Here is a 24759-nt window from a genome sequence, read left to right as displayed (position 1 = left end):
ACCTTTTTCACCCTGAAGTCTGTTTCATCTGATATCATTATGGCTACACCTGATTTTCTCTGGGTACCATTTGCTTGGAGTGTCAATTTCCACCCTTTCACTTTGAGTCTATGCTTGTCCTTGTAGCTGAGATGTGTCTCTTGGAGGCAGCATATGGTCAGGTTCAGTTTTTTGATCCAATCTGCTACTCTGTGCCTTTTATTGGTGAGTTCAGTCCATTTACATTTAGGGTGATTATTGACATGTGAGGATTTCCTGTCATTCTATTTTTAGTTTTCTGGTAAGACTGTATCTCCATTGTTTCTTTGCCTTTTTGTTGTTGTCTATTATTTCTGTGTGGTGGTATTCTATGATGTTTCCCTCTGTTTCTTCTTTTATTACAGTATGTATTTCAGTTCTGGATTGTTATTGAGTGGTTACCCTTAAGTTTATGTAAAAGAAAGTTTGCTATTTAGAGTATTCCATTTTCTTCAGCACGCTTACTTTCTCCATTCCCATATTATGGTTCAGGCCTTTACTCTCCCCCTTTTTATGTTGTGGTTGCCACAAATTGTCCCTGTTAATGGTGGTCGAATAGCACCTTTAGTATTTCTTGTAGTGCAGGTCGTGTAATAGAAAATTCCCTCAGCTTCTGTGTGTCTGGAAAGGTCTTTATTCCTCCTTCATATCTAAAGGATATCTTTGCTGGATATATTATTCTTGGCTATTAATTTCTCTCTTTTGATTGTTTGAATATTTGTTTCCACTCCCTCCTGGCTAGTAGAGTTTCTGCTGAAAAATCTGATCATAATCTAATGGGCTTTCCTTTGTAGGTTACCGTCTTTTTTTCCCTGGCTGCCTTGAGGATTCTTTCTTTGTCATTGATTTTAGACAGCTTCAATACAATGTGCCTTGGAGAAGGCCTGTTGGGATTGAGGTAATTAGGTGTTCTATTTGCTTCTTGGAGTCGAGGATCCAGTTCTGTCCACAAGTTTGGGAAGTTCTCATCGACAATTTGTTTGAATATATTCTCTGTTCCCTACTCTCTTTCTTCTCCTTCTGGTATGCCCTTTATTCTTATATTGCTCTTTCTGATGGAGTCAGAAAGTTCTTGTAGAGTTCTTTCTTTTTTTTTTTCCTTATTCATTTAGCCATCGTATCTTTTTTTTATTATTATTAAATTTATTGGGATGACAATTGTTAGTAAAATTACATAGATTTCAGGTGTACAATTCTGTATTACATCATCTATAAATCCCATTGTTTGTTCATCACCCAGAGTCAGTTCTCCTTCCATCACCATATATTCGATCCCCCTTATCCTCATCTCCCACCCCCCACCTCCCACCCCCCTTACCCTCTGGCAACCACTAAACTATTGTCTGTGTCTATGAGTTTCTGTTTCTCATTTGTTTGTCTTGTTCTTTTGTTGTTTTTGGTTTATATACCACATATCAGTGAAATCACATGGTTCTCTGCTTTTTCTGTCTGACTTATTTCGCTCAGCATTACTCTCTCAAGATCCATCCATGTTGTCACAAATGTTCCTATATCATCTTTTCTTACCGCCGAATAGTATTCCATTGTGTATATATACCACAACTTCTTTATCCATTCATCTATCGAAGGACATTTCGGTTGTTTCCATGTCTTGGCCACTGTAAACAAAGCTGCAATGAACATTGGAGCACACGTGTCTTTATCTCTAAATGTTTTCAGATTTTTTGGGTAGATACCCAGGAGAGGGATTGCTGGGTCATATGGCAATTCTATTCGTAATTTTTTGAGGAACCTCCACACTGCCTTCCATACGGCTGCACCAGTCTGCATTCCCACCAACAGTGTATGAGGGTTCCTTTTTCTCCACAGCCTCTCCAACATTTGTTACTATTTGTCTTGTTGATGATCGCCATTCTGACTGGGGTGAGGTGATATCTCATTGTGGTTTAGATTTGCATTTCTCTGATGATTAGTGATGTTGAGCATTTTTTCATATGTCTATTTGCCATTTGTATGTCCTCTTTGGAGAAATGTCTCTTCAAGTCCTCTGCCCATTTTTCAATTGGGTTGTTTGTTTTTTTGTTGTTGAGTTGCATGAGTTCCTTGTATATTCTGGATACTAGCCCCTTATCGAAGGCACTGTTACCTTTCATTTGTTTTAAGCCTCAAGTCTCTTTCTTCTTTCATCCGTGTCATTTCCAGGTTTCTATCTTCGATGTCACTGATTCTTTCCTCCATCTGGTCAACTCTACTACCTAAGCTGGTTATTTCATTCTTAATTTCTTCTACTGAGTTCTTAATCTCCAGAAATTCTATTTTGTCTTTTTTAAAATTTCAATCTCTTTTGTAACATGCTCGTGTTGTTCTTTGATTGTGTTTCTGAGTTCACTAAACTGCCTTTCTGTGTTTTCTTGCATCTCATTGAATTTTTCAGAACTGCAATCTTGAATTCTCTGTCATTTAAGTCACATATTTCCATATCTTTAAGTTCCTTTTCTGGAGACTTTTCACTTGTTTTCTGAGCTGTCTTGTTGCCTTGGTTATTCATGGCAATTCTGATGTATTATGTCTCTTCCTAGACATCTACAGGAGTGGCTTCTGCAACAGGTTGATAGGAAGAGGTCTTTCTTTTGTTTTCCAGTACTTTTTGGTAGAATATTTTATTTTCTCTCTGACTGCTGCTTTTTTTTCTCTCTCACACTGTAGTGCTATGTTTTCTCTGCACTATTCTAACTTCTCACACAATGGAGGGATTCCCTGTGAGACAGGCTTCTCCTCTGATGACAGTTCGCCCGGGTTACAGGACAGTGTCCATGTGGGTATGCGGCGAGCTTTTGAAGTTCCAAAGCTCTTCCTGCACCAGATTCAGAGCCCGTATGTTTCAGCAGTTCTGTTTACTCCTGCAGGGATCCACCCAGATAGGTGGGGTCATGGGCGGGGTAACTTGTGAGAGGTGGCCCGAAGCAATGGCAGCAACCACCACCACAACCTGTCCTGCTTCCACAGCTCCCTCCCCTTTTCCGGAACTAGTGGGGCTGCAAATCTGTGTCTGCGGACCACAGTTCTCAGAACTGCAAATGTTCTGTTCTTTGACCTGATACCGCTACTGGTCTGCTTCTAGCACTAGGCAGGTGGGAGCGGGACAAGCTCTGGGAGGTTAGGGAAGGGGCAGCTAGTCTCAGTGCCTACGGCTTCCATTCTCTGCTCGGCAATGAGGGCTTAAACCACCGTTTTCACCCTTCTTCCCTCAGTCTTTTCTCTGAGGTCTCTGCCATGAGCATTGGTTCAGCTGTGTTATATGCTGTCCCCTCAGCCCTGTGGGCCATAAACGGAGCCCTAGCAGTCCGAGTTTTTCCCTCTCCCACAGCTGTGGTAGTTCCGGGAAGCAGCGAGCTCGGAGCACTGAGCTAGGTCTGCATCCTTTGCCTGCGTGGCTCCGTCTTCGCACTTCTCCCTTTCTTCCTCCCCCGCTCACTCGATTCGCCCACCTTTAGGTGAATTAAGTAGTGGGCCTCTTCGTCTTGCCTGTCTGCTGTGCAGGGAGTCCTTTTGCTGAGTTATAGTTGTTCGATTAGTTGTAAATTCCAGGGGAGATTTACAGAGGCTCACCTCACGCCACCATGTTGATGATGTCTCCCACATCTTCTTTATAAAAGCATCTATTGACAGGCACTTGGTTTGCTTCCATATCTTGGCTATTGTCAAAATAGTGCTATAATAAACACAGGGGTGCATATATCTTTATCAATTAGTGTTTGGATTTCTTCAGATAAATACCCAGAAGTGAAATTGCTCGGTCATAAGGCGGTAAAGAACCTCCATCATTGAAATTTTAGAAATTACCTTCTAGTGCATATGAGTCAACACCTAATCTCTGCAGGACATCTCATATGGATCATGAAACAGCTTCATCTGTGTCACATGGAGCCTGGGAATCCAGAGACGTGAATGCACGATACCCACTCAGCAAGAGTAAATCACTCTGCCCATATCTGACCGTGGTTGGACCCAAGCTATAAAGACTCCATTAGTGGTGGCCAAAATAAAGAGCCATGGTTCTCAATCAACACCGAACTCCTTCCCACCTCCCTTCATAAAACTAAGGACATAATTTCTCCAAGGTCACAATTTAAACTTATAAGTTTACAGATAGCTGGCATTATTCTTTCAGAAATAGGGATGGTACTCACAACAGATGTACAAACTCCAGAAAACAGACTGCAATGAAATGTAATCTGTTTCCTTGTCATCTCAGGAAGTTTATCATCTCAGCAGCAACAGTCCAGAGGAGACACACATACATGCATGCACACACACACACATACACACACATGCACATGCACACACGCATGCACGCATATACAGAGCAGTCTGGCATGTCACACGGCCTGTTTTCAGTTGGACAAGCATGGGTTAGGTGGAATGTGCAGAGAGATCAGACTTCTCCTGATGGTTAGAGTCCCAGGGAGATCCCATGATGCTAAAGCATTTGAAAGTTGATAAAAGTTATAGACAATCAGGACGTCACAGCCATACACTTAATAGTGAGCAATAATTCCGGGTTCATTCCTGGCCAACTTCTGTGTCTGCCTGGGAGAGTGAGGAGCCTGGCTGAGGAAGCTAGCTTGATAATAGAGATGAATCGGACATCTGAGAAAGGTGTGAAGAGGAGTCATGTAGGGACTTACCCTACCAGCTAGTAAAACATACATAAAAGCTCTAACAATAAAGATCAGGAGATAATGGAACAGGAAACGACAGCAGATCAATGGAACAGAAAAGCTAGTCCAGAAATATTGCTGAAAGAAGAAGAGGATAGCACCATTTTGGATACAAATGTTGGTGATAATTAAACTGACAAATGTTCGCTAGATACAAAGCACTATACTAAGCAGTTTAATTACATATATACTATTTATGTTAAACATATATGCTAACTGTATATATATGTACTAAATACATATATTTAAATTCACTTAATTCATATATATATATATATATATATATATATATATATATATATATATATACTCATATTTAAAGTCACTACTCAAATGACTCTCGGCACTCGTTTGACATATCTCGACTCTGTTCCTCCCCTCCTCTTCATGATTTCTGCCACCACCTGAATTCAAGCTCCAGGCATCTCCCCCTTAAGTTACTGCAGTCAACTCCTAACACCCCCTTCAGAGAGAGCTTTCCACATGAAAATCTGATCAATGCTTGCTTAAATTTTATTCATGCACTCCTGCTTCCTATGGAGAAAAATTTAAAACCTTCACGCAGTATAGGAAGCTGCTCGTTGGCTGACTTCTTGCCCAGGTGATCCCCTGCCTCTCCCTCTGTGGCGTCCTCTGCTTTGGCGATCCCACTCTCTTCTCATGTTCTAAAGCCGCTGCTGCTGGTCATCCTTGCTCTTCACCACAACCTGCAAACCCTTTCTGAACATTACCCTACCCAGAAAGTCAGGTACTGCTCTTGGTGTAAACCTCACTTCACATCGCTCATGTCATATTACATGTGTCCTGGACTGTTCACTCACAAGAGTGCAGGCTTCTGCGAACAGCAAGACATCTCTGTGTCTTATCCATGCTCTGGCACACGGTGAGCACCTCATACATGTTGTACCGTGAATGAATGGGTGAATGAACAAAGTGAGTGAAAAAATGAATGAACCAGTGAATGAGTGCATTACAAGCTGTGCTGGCCCAATATATTATTACATTGTTCTAGTGTTGACACAGAAATCTCTTGAAGACATCAAAAACTGGTAAGCATTGCTTCATGAACTCATGTCAAATCATTATTGATGCCTCAGTTCATATATTAGTACGATGATCTTGACATTCGTTGACATCTGCATTATGATGCTTGTGACGTTTTCTGTCCTGTATCCTCAGTGTTTCCAGACATAAATCCAAAGTTTATGTTAGTCTTAGTATCTTGAATGAAGTCATAAGAGTACAGCTTGGTGAAAGAGAACTGAGCAAATTGTCTCCTAAGTCTAAGACCAATAGGGCACCTGGGGTCCAACTTAGAACCCTGAGTTGGAAGGAAGGAGAGGTTAACTGGCTGTACCCCTCCAATCTGATGCAGGAATTCCAGAGATAAGGCCACCCAGCTGGCAGCATTCCTCCAGAGCAAAGAACGCACCAACTTGCAGGGCAGGGCATTCTTGATTTACAGCTCAAATAGATGGAACTTCAAAAATATGTATTTGATTTCTTTTACACAGTGGTCTTACTTCTCTCTTCTATATCTATCATGCATATAATTACACTTGTATGTAATTTTCAAATATTGCAAGACATTATCATGACTTATCCTCATGTCTTCTTTTTTCCAGGCTAAACTTATCCACTGTTTCAACCACTTTTATATGATCATGTTTTCAAATTTTCCAGGACTTCTTAGTCTGTGCAGAATACCATAACAAAATCCCATAGACTGAGTGGTTTCAACAACAGACATTGACTTCTCACCATTCTGGAGGCTGGGAAGCCCAAGAGCAAGGTGCTGGCAGGGGTGGTTCCTGGTGAGGGCCCCTCCTGGCTTGCAGATGGCTGCCTTCCTGCTCCGTCCTCGTGTGGTGGAGAGACAATAAGCCCTTGCATCTCTTCATCTTCTTGTAAGGGCACTAATCGCAGCCTGGGTCCCACCCTCATGACCTAATCACCTCCCAACGGCCCCTCTTCCTATCACTATCACATTGAGGGGTGGGGCTGAAACATACCAATGTGGGGGCGACAAAAACATTCAGTCCTTGGCGCATGGTCATTCGTTTGCTGAATTCTGTCCTAGAAGATAAACGATGATTAATAAGTCTCACGATGTATGCTCCCCCCTGGAGCCCAGAATACTGGAAGCACATTTTTGCCCATTAACCAAACTGTTCATGCAGCATTTGCAGTTCCAAGAGATATGAATCATTGTTATGTGCTTGAAGTGCCTTTGGAACAAACTGTCCATAAATTTTCAAGCTGCAGTTTTATTCAAAATGACATGTCTTACATGTATTATGAACTTTATACTTCCTAGAATCTTTCTACAACGATTATTTAATTTGTTCCTCAGAATAGCCCCAGCCACATTCAGCAGATGAGAAAAGGGAGGCCCAACAGGATGAGGAATATTCTGAAGATGGTGACAAATGGATTGGAACCTGGGTTGGTATTCCAGGTGGCCACGCATACCTACACAAACGCATGCTCAGATTTCAAGTGATGAAGAGTATCACAAAGGCTACGCTCAGTGCCAAATTAACACTGGCACAGACACCCTTTTGTGTGGGGGTGACAGACACATAGCCCCGGCCTGGCCCCCGCTCTGGCTGATGCATATGCCTGAGTGTGTCGATGAGCAGAATATTTCTAACAAAACAAGGAAGAGTTGGGCAATCATTAGGATTGCTGAAGCAGATGGATGAAAGCAGATGGAGCAGACGCTGACTGCACAGGTTAATTGTGTCACTTAGCCCCACATCACTTATAAAACTACCGGGGGAGAAAGCTGACCTGGAGCCAGGTAGGAAATATGCTGAATTAAAGGAAGCCCCTTGTCATGACCTAAGAAATGTGCTGGCATCAAATGTGTGCCAGACACTGCAGACCAGGCCATGAGCCACGTTCACTTAGCACCAGCCAGGCCCACCAGTGTTCAGAGGAAATTCCCGCCCCTCCCTTCTCGTGCCCTGAATCCTCCTTCTAGGGTTTTATGCCTAAGAGGAGGGAGAGGGGGCAATGAAGTTCAGCAACAGTAACCTTCACCAAATTCTGCAAAAAGCGTATCATTTTTAAATATTATATGTGTAGATTTTGAGTGACAACAACCGTGTCATGTCATAGAAGGTAAATTATGAAATCAAAAGAGAGATAAGAATGAATACGAAAAAAACAAAAGTGAACCATCATAGGAAAATGTTACGATCTTTTTAACCCCCCCAAAAGCATCAGTATAACCTTCCTTCAACACACACACCCACCACCAACACTACCATCCCTAATTAATTATTAGAACCTGGAGACAGTAAAATACCGGTTCTCAAAAAGCTGTTCAGAAGCAACACAAGTTTAAAAAACAAACATCCACTTCCTCACAAAAAGTCCCTGTTGACAACATTCCATTATTTATGAGTCAATTTCTTCCTTGAAGCTCTTTCTCCGAAGTGGTACATTGGATTTTTGTTCGGTTAAGATATACTTTCTGCTCACCACATCCCTCGAAAGAGCACACATCCCCCACATTGACGTTGGGCCTGACCACTTTGCTGGGTACTGTGTTCTCCCCCACACTTAACTTTGGGCTCGGCTACAAGACTTGCTTTGGGCCACAGGGGACTAGTGGCTGTGACATGAGCAGAGGCTGGAAATGAGCTTGCCCTGTTGGTCTCAGCCTCTTCATCCTGCCATCATCATGACCACTGCTTTGGGTGGCCTCCTGGGCCAAGGAGGATGAGAGACACAGAGAGCAGCTGGATGCATTCTGTAGCTTGGAACCAAGCCCAGCTAAACGCAGCCCAGGTCAGCTTATCTGAGGACACATGAGAGAAAGGAAGCTTCAAAAATAGCTGAGTTTTACATTTTTGACCTGAGCAACATGAAGTGTTGGCCATTGGTGCCATTTGTTAGGATGGAGAAGTGGGGGAGAGAAAGATTTTGGACATGAGGGGGTATGACACAGAATCAAGAGTTTGGTGGGGACATAGTAAATCGGAGGTGCCTGTGAAACACCCTGATGGAGACATCAAGCACATGATATGGTATGAGGTCAGGTTTGGAGAAACAAACTGGAATTCACCAGTGTCAAAGGGGAATCTGAAGATGTGAAGGAGTCACCTAGGCAACAGAGAAACAGGAAGCCTGATCCCTGATCCCTGGGCACTGCAACAAGTAGGGTCCAGAAAGAGAAGAGCCAAGAAAAGAAAACTGAGAGGAATGTAGACAGAAAACCTGGAAACGGTGGAGTCTCAGAGCTGCTCCATGGATTCGGTAAGGTGGAGGCATTAGGGAATTTTGCAGGACCAATCTCAGGGAACCAAAGTCCAGAGCAGGTTCAAGAGAAGAGGTGAAGAAATGAAGGTAGCAGGTACAGGTAATGCTTCCAAGGAGTCTGCTATAAAAGAGCAAGAAAGTGGAGCTGCTTTTATGCTAGGGATCATTATAGAAAAACAGTCACCCTAACAGAACAACAACAAAAGAGCATTAATAAAGCTCAACATGTGCGGATGTGGTTGTGTAGATCCCAGGGCCTGCTCCGCCCGGTCGGCCAACGTCCTCTGACAAATGCCTCCCACCAAGCTTGCACATGTATAATGGGGACATGGACCGAAGAGTGCCTGAAATCCCCTATAACTCTCAGATTCCCTGTTCCTCTCTGCAGCTCCAATGTGAAAGCATGTGACAGAACGAGGACACAGGCAAGAAAGCACATCCATCAGTAAACGAAGAACGAGGAATACCATGACTGCTCTGAAACCAGGAGATTTCCAAAAGCATTCATTATCATGGTTTCATGGTTTTGTGGGACCTGTGCAGTGGGAAATTGGGAGGTCTCAACACCTGACTCACACCTCAGAGCACTGGGCACCCCAGCAAACCACAAGAAGGGAAGTTAGAGCAAAGGTCTTCCTTATCCAGGCAGGCCCAGAGAGCAAGACAGTAGCTCAGGGTTTATCCACTAGATGTACAAGTGGTAAAATCAGCTTCTTGAAGAGTTGGTAAAGTCAACAGATACAAAATAGCCACCCCCACCTCACATAAATATGAAATGACCAAACAGGCAAGACCCCAGACTCTCAGGATCACCCAGGGCCACCTGTCCACACTGTGGTCAGGGTGGCATCCAGCCTCAGAACAAATGCCTCCAGAGGTACAGACTCACCCCTGAGCCCCAAACAGCCCATTCCGTGAGGCCCATTTGACAGGTTCTCTAAAAAGTCAGCATCGGCCTCGTCATTGTGTCTTCTGCACACTGGCCTTAATTCTGCCATGAACACAGAAAAGGCTGACTTCCTCGGAGCTGCAAAGCCGTCCTGTCGGCACAACCCCCAGGAACAGCTTTCTCCATCCTCACCCCACTCACACTTTCCTCACCACTCCACGGAACGTGGTGCGTCCCTCGTTATGGTTCCCAGATGAGAAAACAAAGAGCAGGCGCAGGAGAAGGAAGTGTTCCCTGGAGAAACACACAACCCTGCCTCTCACCATGGTTATCAGACCCGCCCAGCTCTACCTGGTGGCTGCAAGGTATGCAGGTGAACAAGCGGAACAGTCTGGATAGTTCCCTAAAGAGAGACGCAAGTGGGTATAACAGACCACAAGGAAACGCACACACGTCGAGGCCCCAGTTACTCTCCACCTCCTAGAAAATGTCTTTATGGCCCGAGTTTGTGGAAATCACGTATGAAAAACACCCTGAATTTATTGTTCTTGGCTCGAGAACATTTGGAAGCCTTTGGGGGTCAATGACCTACAGAGCATGTGTATCCTAAGAGGCCCCAACACTGAAATGCCAGTTCTCATTTCCAAAGGGCTGGAGTAGATGTACATGGCAAGAGTGTCTTCTTGCTCTTTCTCTGGCTGCAGGGCCGCCCTCCCCAGCTGTGCTGTTAACCTGGCCAGCGCCACAACATTCAGGAGGTGTGAACAAGCACACCTGCCTTTCCTCCCTCTGGAGGCCAGCAGGAGGTGCCCAGGTCACATGGCATTCACCTAACATGGCCTGGAGAAGCTCTTTAACTTGGGATGTATTTATTTATATCCCTCTTTGTGCAAAAACAACAACAATGACAATCAAAGCAAAAATCAGGAATTGAGAGAACAATTAATGATTGAAAAGTGACAAAATGAAACCAGGGATTAATATTACCTCAGCTCCTGATCTGCGGCAGGGCTGGGTGGGTGCAGGCAGAGATGGGCAAAGTGTACAGTTGTCTTAGGAACTGTCCAGCTATTCCCACCTGATGGGTCTCCAGTGACCACAGTCAGGGACCCGGCCCAGCCTGTTCTGTCTTCTTTCTGCTTCTGACCTGCAGTGTCCCCCTTGGCCCCAGGTGGCCAGCCTGTGAGGCTTCCCTTGGCTTCTGCTCTGGTTCCAGCTGCAAACACAGCAGAAAGGCTGGTTACCTTGCAAAATTTCCTCTGCTGCACTGGACACAGTCTCCTGCCCAGTGCTGGTTGGGTACATTACTTGATACTGGGCTGGTCTTCTCCATGCTCTGCTGTGTCCAGACCTCTCCACCTGCCCTCCAGGGTGCACTCATCCTCTGCTCACTGGACCTTGGGTTAGGACGTCAGTGTTCCAGTCCTAGCTGAGGCCACACAGTTGGCCAGATAACAAAACCCTCAGTGATATTTCTCTCTCTCTCCCTCTCTCTCTCAAACTCTTGGACCCTCAGTTTCGTATGCTGTAAACGAGGAATGTTGACTATAACCTCATACAATAGAACATATACCAAGAGGGGAGCACAGTGCTTGGCAAACAGCAGGGGCTCAAATAGTAAGGGTGCTCTTACACACTGCTGGTAGGGGTGTAAAATGGTGCAGCCATTTCAGAAAACACTTTAGCAGTTCCTCAAAAGGTTAAACATAGTGTTGCCATAGGAGCCAGCAATACCACTCCTAGATATACACCATAGAGAAATGAAAACATATGTCCATGTTCAAACTTGTGCACAAATGTTCATAGCATCATTATTCATAACAGCCAAAAAGTGGAAATAACCCACATGTCCATCAGCTGTTCAATAAATAAACATAATGTCATCCATCCATAAAACAGAACATGACTCAATCATAGAAAGGAATGAAGTACTGACACACACTACAACGTGGATAAACCTTGATGTTATGCTGTTAGAAAAGCCAGACCAAAACACAAATATATAAATGAAATGTCCAGAATAGGCAACTGTAAAGAGACAAAACAAAAAACAAAAAACCAGATTAGTGTTTCCAGGGCAGGTGGAATGGGCAGTGACTGCTAATGGTTATGAAGTTCCTTTTTGGGGTGATGAAAATATTCTACAATTAGATGGTAGTGGTTTGTATACTCTAAAAGGGTGAATTTTATGGTATATGAATAAAAAAATAGAAAACTTAAAATAAGTAAAGTAGACTATGAAGCAAACAAACAACAGTAAGGGCTCTTTACCCCTCACTCTCAACTTTGTTTCCACTTCAAAATCACATGACCATCAAGCTCAGAGCAGCCGCTTAGTAACGCAGTGAGCTAAGACTAAAATACAAAAGGCCTTTACCTCTTTCTCTGTTGGGTCATGTATCTAGCTCTAACTCTATATATACCCATTATCCATCCACCCATCCGTCTGTCCATCCATCCGTCTATACATTCATCCATCATAGTTCTATTTCCTTTCCTCTCCACAGTTCATCCTACCTAATTCAGTTACTATTGCAAAACGAATTAGAAGCAGGTTTATGTCATAGTCACACACACACACACACACACACACACACACAATTTTCTGTTCTTCAGGAATAACTAACCACTATAACTTTTCCATTCCATTGTCTGCAGAGTAATAAACTACAGACCAAAAATATATTTCAGTAGTGTTTTATTTTACAAAGGTAGGAAAACTCACTGTCCCTCTAAGACTGAAGGTCTGCCTTTCCTCTGCCCATAATGGCTAACAGTGAGCTGAAATGAAATAATCTTTTTCCAAATGCATTAGGTGAAGGTTTTTGGGTTTTTTTAAGTAGACAACCTAGTGAGCAACTCCTGAATTTTCCTGACATCTCACATGACATTATGTCCTCTTTAATCCCTTCCCAAGGCTAACAACTGCGGCAACTCAGCCCTTCACATTTAATTTCCGTTTGAAACCAGGTTTCTGTGGGGGCTAGGCATCCACCACAATAACGTGTTTCCCCGAAAATAAGACCTAACCAGAAATTAATATAAGACCCAGTATTATATTATATTATACCGGGTCTTATATTATAGTAAAATAAGACCGGGTCTTATATTAACTTTTTGCTCCAAAAGACGCCTTAGAGCTGATGATCTGGGTAGGTCTTATTTTCGGGGAAACATGGTAGTTACTCTGGAAGAATTCTAGTGAGCAGCAACTGCCTCAGACCCAACATGTAATCATTGTTATGCAAACTGCCTTCATAGAGGGAAATTCAAGTCAATATACATTTTCTCCCCAGACTAGCTTGCTCTGTCCTCTAATGAGCTTTGCTGAGCTACGGCTCACCACTTTTTAAGGTCAAAAAGTCTCCTTTACAGAATATTCATCTGATACATTGACAATTCATTCTTGACAATTATTCTTTCCTAAAGAGAACCAAGCAAGCAGCCGTCTTTGTTGCACTGGACAGACAGTTGGCCACACTGCAGGAGAACCTTTGTTCCCCAATTGCTCTCCTATTTCATTTACTCTTTCAAATGTCAACGCACTGGAAAACTGTCATTGCAAACACTCAAGCACCTGGAAGGAGGAAGCATTCTGATGATGTGGCCTTGCCCGCCTGTAATCTGTAGTCTGGACAGGGAGCTGAGATGCACCCACACAGCTTAAGCAATAACAATAACGACTCCTGAAAATAACCTTTACAATGATTCAGAGAAGTGACAGGTCAGTATGGGCTTAAAATAACAGACTCATATTCATAATCCAAGTATGATAAGAAATGATGCTGCTAGTTCAACAAGTGGAAAGTCTGTAGCTCTCTTTCAGATGGACTCTGAGTTGAGATTCGATGGATCTCTCTTTGGGGAAGCCCTCACCCACCAAGCCCACCAACATGAACTCCCCCAGTGAGCACAGCTGGGAAGGGGGCTGCTACAATGGTCACAAATAAAGCAGACGCAATTCCTGGCCTCCTGCCCCCTCTAGCCGAAAGGGGAAGATGGACAGAATGCAACTATACAAGTAATTAATTTCAGTTAGATAAGTGAGGTATATAGCATGCTAAGAGCACATGTGACATGTCTTGTTACATGTTTTTACATGTCAAAGTCCCAACTTCCAGTACCTCAGAATGTAAACATATTTAAAGATAAGGTCTCTAAAGAGGTGATTAAATTCAAATGACGCTGTTAGGGCGGGCGCTGATCCAATCTGACTGGTGTCCTATGAGGAAGAGACATTAAAAATGAGCACACAGAAAGACAATGTGAAGAAGACGGCTTCCTACAAGCCGAGGAGAGAGGCCTCAGGAGGAACCAACCCTGCCAACACCTTGATCCTGAACTTCCAGCCTCTGTGAGAAAATAAACTTCTCTTCTTAAAGCCATCCAGTCTGTGGTGTTTTGTTATGGCAACTTAGCAAACTAGTACACAATCACAGACAATTCTGCAAAATGTTCTAGGGCTTTTTAGCAGTGGTGACATGGAAGCAGGGGTTAACAGCAAGGTTTGGATCCAGGTCAATAGGTAATGCTGAAAGGAACTGGGAGAAGCAGACAGAGGGAATGCTGGTGTGGGAAGGTGCGCTATACGCTAGACAAATGCTCCCTGCCATCTCAGTCATCCCAAGGTCCTTCTTAGCTTTTGCATCTTATGCTCTCCCACACAGGGACGGTGAACAACTGCAGGGTACGTCCATCCACATCCTTGAAAACGAACACTCCTGTTCCTTCTCTAGCTTATCTCAAGAATGACAATGAGTTAAGGGAAGGCGCTCCCAGCTGTGTCCTCGTAGCTCTACACTGACAAGCTGTGCTGCCCTGATTAATTTCTCTACTGCCCTGGATTTGAGTGTCCTCATTTATAAAATGCAGACGTTGTCCTAGACCACAAGCTTTCAATCCGTGCTCTGGAGAAGAGAAACACGAGCTGTGATCCCTCTCAGCGTTTTTGAATTTTTTATGTTATTCATACTTTAGTCTAAAAAAAAATTCTTCCTCCTTCAGCCTTTTTTTAATAAGCTTAAATATTTGTTTTTAAAAACTCTCTATTTTATTCTTTCAAAATGTATTCTTTTACCAACCTATTTTTAACACTTGTCTTAAATATTATTCCATTTGTTTTGAATTATTTTATTTTAATTGCTGTAAATTTTAGCTTTTTATCTCCTTTATCAAAACTCAATTATTTTGTCTTCATGTTCTGTTTATTTCCAAAAAACATTTTCCCATTTTTGCTCTTTTCACTTTCTTGCCTTTAGAACTATTTTAACCTCCACCCTCCTTGTAGGATACTACCTTTTGTAGTCTTCCTTTCCTATTGTGTGATTGAGCACCTGTTTCATGGCCAACATGGTGGGGGTGGGGGGTGCAAGATGGGGAGGCGGCTACACTCGCTACACTCACCCCGGTGACACTTTCTCCCAAATACCCCTGTACTGCCCAGTGACACTCCCTCACCCTCAGGCTCCCCCAGCTCTCCTAAGGCAGCTGTAAAGAAGCACACCACCTCAGGTGGTTCTGAAGACCTTCCAGGTGACACTCTCCAGGACAACCATATACAGATGGCATATCTGAGCTACCAGAGGGAGGAGTCAAGAAACACACCAGCCTTCCAATCCTTCTATGAGGAACTAATTGCTTTAAAATCGATACTGTTAGATAATGCCCCAAATCCATCACAACACAGAAGTCGTGAATGGAGGCCACTCACAGAGAAGAAACCAGGTGACTACTTTCATCCAGCCTGCCAGCCTCTGGAATACTTATTTCCAAATTGCCCCCTTCCTTTCCTACCTTCTTGGCTGAATTCTGGGAAGACATCTTTGGCAGGGAGCAGAGAGTAGATGGGTGGGGGAGAAATTCTCTGAGCTCAAGGAAGTCCCAGAGTGGCTGACCAGAGTGGGGCTTACCTCAACTAGTTTCTTGTTGTGCCCTGTTGGGTGGCTTATTAATATGTCAGGGCAGCTGGTACCTTCCAAGAATGTGGAAGCCTGGGGCCAGAGATGGAGGCTATTTTGCTCTAACTGTGCTCTGGTGAAATGCCTTTGGTTTAGGGGAGAGGCTAAAGTTGGGCTTCTACAATTCTTAGGTTATCCCCCAACTCCCAAAAGACACATATATATTTCCATAGGGTTTACATCCTTGAGGGGTGATTACATCAATTTTCAGAGCCCAGGTCATAATTGCAATACCTGTAATTAGTGGTTTTCAGTTCTGTCCATTGATTTGCCACATAGGAACCAATTAAAGGGAGTTTCTTCCCCACTCAGGACCTTATTTATTGCTACACAACATTTCTGACAGTGCCTCCCACCAGCTTTAATAACAGCAACCGTGGCTGACTCTCCACTGAGAGGCTTGACCCTCAGATTATCTCCAACCATAAGAAGAATCCTCATCTGAATGAAATACCAGTGAGCCTTACCCAGCAAGACTTAGCCAAAAGGCCTGAACCATATCCGTCTTTGCCAAACCTAGAATATGCTATTCCTCCATGATCTACACTGCATACCTCTGGGAACCAAGCATCTGTATTGGGTCTATCAAGTCCCCTGAGAGGACGTGGTCATTTATCTCCATCCTTGCAGAGGGACAAAACACAGGGTTAACTGGACATATAGCAAACCCTCACTACAGATATTGTCACTTTCAAGCTCCCTACTGCTCAGGTTATAGATAAGGTCAGTGGAAAGAAAACAATATCCATAGAGGCTTGCTAAAATGAAATATAGAGCAGCCGTTCCTCTCAAGACTCAAAAGTTATTTGGGGAATAAATCTAATCAACAGTGAGCTGCATGATGGTTTTGCCTCCTATAGAACATGCTTTACTAGACGGTTGTGTTCAAGGCCTACAGTGGCCGACACTCTTAGCTGTCATCCCAAGACCCCTTTCTCTTCTCCCACCTTCGTGCTGACTAACAGAATGTGGATCATGTGGCATTTTGCCCAGCCCCAGGATGACCATGCAGGCCCAGGCCAGTCATGCCTATTTGCCCAGCACTTCTCTAACCCTCTTGCTGCTATCGGTGCTATGACCTTGTTCTAGCCAACATAAGAAGAAGTCTTCTAAAGAGATTCTGGAAAAACTGTTCCTTCCTGATAGAAAGGAAAGCCCTTTTCTAGCTACCCTGCTTGGGATGCTGGTGTCAGGACACAATGCTTGGATGAACCATGAGGAAAAGAGTACAACAGATCAGAAAGAGAACCACATTCCTGTCACTGTAGAGTTATGAATGAGCCTGGGACTTCAAAAATTCTTGTTAAGTAAGTAGTAAATGTCTTCCTGGTTTCAGACACTGCTAGGTGTTCTGTTATTTGCAAACAAATGCAATCTGGCACATAAAATGTGAAGTTACATTGACCTCATATGCCATTGAAGACAGTAATATGACTCTGAGTGTCATTTATGACAACTTAAGGGAAATCTGTTTAACAGTTCAGCATTTTCTCTTTAATGTGCTGCTTCTGACTCGCTTTATCCTGGAGACACCATGAACCACATGAATGATACTTCTTTCTCGCTATTGGCTGGTAGAAAGCACAGGTGCAAATTTGGTCTCTATTTCTAGCAAATATATTGACATTTACAGCATACATTATTTATATTCAAATGACACCCAGCTTCATCCTCACTCTTCCTTTACCCTTTATCATGAATTTCTTAACATAATTATTATTATCATTATAATAGAACATTCTAATTTCATAAGGATAAATCTGTGGTATATAAATTTTATTTTGCCTCACATCCTTTTGGAAATTATAAGTAAATAAATATGAATAAAAGATACGTTGGGTGGATTTATGGGGCAAGTGATACATGAAGGCCTATACACGTTATGGGAACCCAGGTGAAGGTATGGCTTTCTCTCCTTGATGGGAGCATGGGCAGCTTCTCTAAGGAGGCAACATTTGCATTTCATTCTGAAGGACAAGTGGGTGTATGCCAGGCCAAAAAGAAGTAGAAGAAGCATATTCCCAAGAGAAAGAAAAGCAGCTACCTCAGTTCACAGATGGGAGAGCTAAATTTAAGGCAGAATGAGATGGGAAAGAGGTGAGATAGGAAGGGTGGCAAGGCTGGAAAGACATACAGGAATCAGATTGCAAAGACTCATGTATTTTGGTCTCTGGATCCCAGCAAACCATAAAATGTACTGAGTAGGAGAAAGAAAAGAAGTGACCAGGTCTGTGTTGGACGGTATAAAGATGATTCTGACTAAAGTCGGGAAAATAACACTGAAGGGGGAAAAGATCATTAGCAGGCAACATCAGCTGTTCAGCTGAGACTGAAAAGGATGTGAGCTTAGAGAAGCAATGGGTAGAATCATAGAGATCAGGATTCTCCAGGAGCAGAGCCGAGAGGGTTTGCCACTGCTGTAGGGCAAGACCCATCACATGCAGTCATTCATGTGACAGTTTGTTAACCTGCAGAATGTCTGACACTGCAAGGTTCTGGGGATACAGAGGGACTCTCGATCTTCTCTGAGACACACACAAGTTTCAAAGGGTTCTTACAAGGACCATATGCTAAATATGTAAGTTTTAAGTCAAACTGGGGTGAGAGGAAGAATTTGATACAGGATTTCAGCAAAACAATATTCTCCCCCGTTCACTCCCTCCACCCCAGAGACACATGCAGATCTTGTGACACCAGATCCAGTGCCTCTTTAGAAAACAGGTCTACAAGGTTGAACAATTAAGTTCACGAATTTGTTGCAACAATGTTGCTGACCTTTTCTGATATCAGAGGGATTATTCATTATGAATTTGTACCAACTGGACAAACAGTTAACAAACTTTACTATTTTGAAGAGCTGAAAAGGCTGCATGAAAAAGTTAGACGACCTGAACTTCTCACCAACAATTCATGCCTCTGGCATCACGACAATGCACCAGCTCATACAGCACTGTCTGTGAGGAAGTTTTTAGACAGTAAATAAATAACTGTACAGGAACACCCTCCCTACTCACCTGATCTGGCCCCCAATGACTTCTTTCTTATCCAAAGATAAAGGAAATATTAAAAGGAAGACATTTGGATGACATTCAGGACATTAAGGGTAATATGATGGCCATTCCAGAAAAAGAGTTCCAAAATTGCTTTGAAGGGTGGACTAGGCACTGGCGTCAGTGCATAGCTTCCCAAGGGGAGTACTTCAAAGGTGACCATAGTGATATTCAGCAATGAGGGATGTAGCACTTTTTCTGGGATGAGTTCGTGAACCTAATTGTCAGACCTCGTATAAAATGCAATGAAGAGGAATGAGAATGGAAATGGAGCAGTCTGAGTGTCAGGATGTCCCTCGGAAACACAGGTGAAGTCACACACTGCCTGAGTCCACAGCCTATGAGCCAGACTGTCCACCTCCAAGCCGCAATTCAAACCTTCTTTCTTCCTCTGCATATATCTTCAAAGGCTTGACAAATGTGAGTTACCACGACAAGAATAGCACCATTCCTAAAAAGAAGGTCTTCATATACTTTGTTTCTCTGTCCATATTTGCCATCTTATCACTGCACCTTCACCCATGGGACAAACTCTCCTGACCCAGGGCCTTTAAAGTTCCCTAGAATGGACATTACGGCAAAAACACATCACCCAGGTCAGGGTCAGTGTGCACGTCACCCCTACTAATCTGCTGGGCAAATTTTCTCCCAAAGGTCTCAGTTTGGCCTTTTTTCTGATAACCACAAACTGTGATGTAACTTTCCCAATTAAGTAACCTTTACAATCTCAGAGCCAGAGAGACACACACACACACTACAAGGAAAAAAAATGCTTTAAACATCATTCGATTCCAAAAATACTGCTCTAATTCAAACCCACCAACCATTTGGAGGTTAGACTTAGTTTATTCTACCAAGCAGCTTTAGAGAGTGCTTTAAGAACTTTTCTGATTTTCTGGTCAAGATGGTGAAGTAAGTAAAAACTGTGCTTGCCTCCTCTCATGACCACATCAAAATTGCAACTAAACTACAGAACACCATCTTTGAAAATCACCTGAAGTGTACCTAAACACAAGTCCTACAACTGAGGACATACAGAAGAAGCTACCTAGAGACTGGTGGGAGGGGCAGAGACGCAGAATGGCTGGTCCCACACCCACATGTGGCAGTTAAAAATCAAGAAGGATACCTTGGCTGCAGAGGTCCCCCTTGAGGAGCAAGGGGCCCCAGCCCAACACCAGGCTCCCCAGCCCAGAGTTCCAATACCAGGAAGAAAAGTACAACTTCTGGCTGTAAAAACCAGTGGAGATTGTGACTGAGTGAGACAGATGGTGACTGCACTCCCAAGTATTCCTCTGAAAGGGCGTACACACAGACTTACTCACTGACAGACTCACTTGCTCTGAGCTCCATGATACAGCAGGGGCTTGATAGGCACCAGGGACCTACAGAGAGCAGCCAAGGAGTCTGGCTTCAGGGCAAGGGCTGGAGGGGCAGTGTCATGCATAGTGTCATGCAGGGTCTCAGCTCCTGCTCCCCACACCAGAACACAGGATATGGTCAGGCCAAAAAGGAACACCCACAGAGCCATAGATGGGGGAGTCATACCACTATATTCTCGCTGGCGGCTGGGCTAGAGACACAGGAAGCAGGAGCCACACTATCCGCAACGTGCAGTCTGCTTCTCTGACAACCAACCTCACTTGCTAGCTGCAACCCACTGTGCTAACTGCAATCCACGCTTGCTAGCTCAGCCACCATCCGCTGCTAGCGTAGCCACGGCAGTTATATTAGTGGGTAATGGCTCACTGGTTACAGCTGATAGCCACAGCTGATGACCATTCGATCACAGTTGATGGCCACTTACTACCCGAGCGAGCACCTTTCCACATGAGGCCGCGAGCCTGGAAATTGCACTCCTGGCTCTGTCCCCACAGGCAGTTTTCTTCCAGACAGAAGTGCTGGCAGAAGCCATTGTTTGTTTGCTGAACCATCCCCCTAACAGTGTGCAGACGTGCAGGCAACCACCATATATGAGTCTCCATCACCCTAGCTGACACCATTAATCTCCATGGTGATTTCTTGAGACCCCACTCTACCCAACTTGTGGGCCTAACCAAGCCGCTTCCAGTGGCTTTTCCAGACAAACAGCCTGTCTTGCCTCATGCTTTGGACTATTTTAAACCATCTCAAAGGTTCACAAACCCCAAACTCAGCATGCCCCATACTTCTTGCTAATAAGCCCCAAGCCTGGCACTAGTGGCAGCCAGCCTAAGTTTGCAGCTTAACCTCTCCCAAGCACCTCCAAGCTCTGCACAGGTAGTGGTGGTCTGTTGGTTGCTCAGTAGCTCACTCCAGGTGGCCCTGGGTGGGAAACAGGCTGCAGCTGAACTTGGCCAGCAGCAGGACCGCTGAAGAAGGCCGCAGACTGGCACGCCAGATGGCCAGCTTCTGACTGAGCTGAAACATCACCCAGCTCCTCAGGTAACAGACCCAAAGGGTAGAATGAACAGGCACAATAGCCCTGCTAAAGTGAATCCTGCTCCATAGGGTCACCCCTGCACAACAGTTCCTCCACTGTAATCAAGGCTAGTCCTTATAACCAGTCAGCCTAAGGGTCAATCCCTCCCAATAACATGCCAACAGCAACTGATGCTCAACTACAACAGGAGGACACACACAACCTACACAAGGAACACACCTGGAGTACCTGGCTCGGGTGACCAGGTGAATGGCGCCACTGGGCCTCACAGGACACTTACTACATAAGGCCACTCTACTAAGACAGGGAGATATAGCAGCCCTACCTAATACACAGAAACAAACACAGAGTGGCACCCAAAATGGGAAGACAAAGAAAATGTCCCAAATAAAAGAACTGAACAAAGATCCAGAAAAAGAACTAAACAAAATGGAGACAAGCAATTTATCAGATGCAGAGTTCTAAACCCTGGTTATATGGATGCTCAATGATCTCCATAAAAAGGGAGATAGAAAACATAAGAAAGAACCAGTCAGAAATAAAAAATACAACAACTGACATGAAGAATCCATTAGTGGGAATCAACAGCAGATTAGATGAAGCAGAGAATCAAATCATTGATTTAGAACATAAGGTAGCAAAAAATAGACAATCCAAACAGCAAAAAGAGAAATGAATCCAAAATAATGAGGAGAGTTTAAGGGGCCTGTGGGACAATATCAAGTGTACCAACATTTGCAGCTTTGGGGTCCTAGAAGGAGGAGAGAGAGAAAGAGGAATTGGAAACCTATTTGAAGAAATAATAATGGAAATTTCCTTCACTTGGCAAAGGAAATAAACATACATACCCAGGAAGGGCAAAGAGTCCCAAAAAAGATGAACCTAAACAGGCCCACACCAAGAACCACCATAATTAAAATGCCAAAGCTTAAAGACAAAGACAGAATCTTAAAAGCAGCAAAAGGGAAGCAGTTAGTGATCTACAAAGGAGCTCCCAAAAAACTGTCAGCTGATTTATCAAAAGAAACTTTGCAGGCAAGAAGGGATTGGCAAGAAATATTCAAAGTGATGAAAATCTAGGACCTACAACCAAGATTACTCTACCCAGCAAAGCTATCATTTAGAATCGAAGAACAGATAAAGAGCTTCTCAGACAACAAAAAGCTAAAGCAGTTCATCACCACCAAACCAGTAGTATAAGAAATATTAAAGGGACTTCTATAACAAGAAGAAGAAGGAAAAAAAATAAAAAATATGAATAATAAAATGGCAACAACTAAATATCTATCAACAATTACTTTAAATGTAAATGGATTAAATGTTCCAGTCAAAAGACCTAAGGTGGCTGAATGGAAAAGAAAACAAGACCCTTACATATGTTGCCTGAAAGAGACTTGCTTCAGATCAAAAGACACACACAGAGTGAAATAAAGTGCTAGAAAAAGACATTTCATGAAAATGGAAACAAAAAAATCTCAAGTAACAATACTTATACCAGACAAAATAGACTTTAAAACAAGACAAAGAAAGACCCAGTAACCCAGTAGTCCCACTTCTGAGTATTTATCTGAAGAAACTGAAACAGTACTTTGAAGGGACATGTACATCTATATGTTCAATGCAACATCATTTACAATAGCCAAGGTATAAAGGTAACCAGGTGTCCATCAATGGATGAAAGGATGAATGAATAAAGGAGTAGTACTTACCATGTTTCCCCGAAAATAAGACCTACTCAGCCTACCAGCTCTAATACATCTTTTGGAGCAAAAATTAATATAAGATGCAGTATTATATTATTATATTATATTATATTATATTATATTATATTATATTATATTATATTATATTATATTATACCGGGTATTATATTACATTATATTATAATATAAAGACTCGGTCTTATATTATATTAAAATAAGATTGGGTCTTATATTAATTTTTGCTCCAAAAGACACTGGAGCTTATGGTCTGGCTAGCTCTATTTTTGGGGAAAACACAGTATCTACAATGAAATATTACTCAGCCATAAAAAAGAATGAAATCTTGCCATCTGAAACAACATGGATGGACCTAGAGGATATTGTGCTGAGTGGAGTAAGTCAGACAAAGAAAGACAAATGCCATATGATTTCATTTATATGTGGATCTAAAGAACAAAATAATTGAACAAACAAAACACAAACAAATGCATAGATACAGAGAACATTTTGAGGGTTTTCAGATAGATCAAATTTGGGGGAAATGGGTGAAAACAGAAAGGGATTAAGAAGTACCAGTTGGTTGTTACACAATAGTCAGGGGGATGTAGGGTATAGCATAAGGAATATAGTCAATAATATTGTAATAACTATATACAGTGTCAGACGGGTACTAGATGTATCAGGATGATCGCCTCATAATTTATATAAATATATAATCACTATGTAGTACACCTGAAACTAATATAATATTATATATCAACTTCAATTGAAAAATATTGGGGAGACATCATCAAAATGGCGGCGTGAGGTAAGCCTCTGTAAATCTCCCCTGGAATTTACAACTAATCAAACAACTATAACTCAGCAAAAGGACTCCCTGCACAGCAGACAGGCAAGACGAAGAGGCCAACTACTGAACTCACCTAAAGGTGTGCAAATAGAGTGAGCGGGGGATGAGGGAAGGCAGAAGTGTGGAGGCGGAGCCACGTGGGAGCAGGACGCAGACCTGGCTTGGAGCTCCGAGCTCGCTGCTTCCCGGAACTACCGCAGCTGCGGGAGAGGGAAGAACTCGGACTGCTAGGGCTCTGCTTATGGCCCACAGGGCTGAGGGGACAGCATATAACACGGCTGAAACCAACGCTCACGGCAGAGACCTCGGAGCAAGGACTGAGGGAAGAAGACTGAACATGGAGGTTTAAGCCCCCACTGCTGAGCAGAGAATGGAAGCCTTAGGCATGGAGACTAGCCGCCCCCTCCCTCCCCTTCCAGAGCTTGTCCCACTCCCACCTGTATAGTACTAGAAGTGGAACAGTAGTGGTATCAGATCAAAGAACAGAATATTTGCAGTTCTGAGAACTGTGGTCCGCAGACACAGATTTGCAGCCCAACTAGTTCCAGAAAAGGGGAGGGAACTGTGGAAGCAGGACTGGCTCTGGCGGTGGTTGCCTACATTGCTCTGGGCCACCTCTCACAACTCACCCCACCCCTGTCTCCACCTATCTGGGTGGATCCCTGCAGGAGTAAACAGAACGGCTGAAACACATGGGTTCTGAATCTGGTGAAGGAAGAGCTTTGGATCTTTAAAAGCTCTCCGCATACCCACATAGACACTGTGCCCTGTGACCCAGGTGACCTGTCAACAGAGGAGAAGCCCATCTCCCAGGGAATCCCCTGAATGTGTGAGAAGCTAGAATAGTGCAGAGAAAACCTAACACTACAGTGTGAGAGAGAAAAAAGGCTTCAGTAGGAGAGAAAATAAAACATTCTAC

General features: G+C 43.4%; 1 protein-coding gene across 2 annotated transcripts in view; it reads right to left on the bottom strand.

The window, feature by feature from the left end:
* The window catches only part of GALNT17 (polypeptide N-acetylgalactosaminyltransferase 17), a 513668-nt gene that overhangs the window by 323385 nt on the left and 165524 nt on the right, over positions 1-24759 (bottom strand). Inside the window, exon 2 of one of the 2 annotated variants that reach the window (XM_088796796.1) lies at positions 6713-6776. The exons of the other annotated variant lie outside the window; for it this stretch is intronic. Within the exon in view, the coding sequence (XP_088652922.1) occupies positions 6713-6776 (64 nt within the window). The remainder of the gene's footprint in view (positions 1-6712; positions 6777-24759) is intronic. 2 annotated transcript variants of the gene reach the window in all.

The sequence above is a fragment of the Rhinolophus sinicus genome, chromosome 3 (assembly GCF_057876585.1).
Source record: "Rhinolophus sinicus isolate RSI-liver-muscle chromosome 3, RSI-T2T, whole genome shotgun sequence".
Taxonomy (NCBI): Eukaryota; Metazoa; Chordata; class Mammalia; order Chiroptera; family Rhinolophidae; genus Rhinolophus; species Rhinolophus sinicus.
Note: the sequence above shows the minus strand (reverse complement) of the source record. Positions and strands in the feature narration are given on the sequence as shown.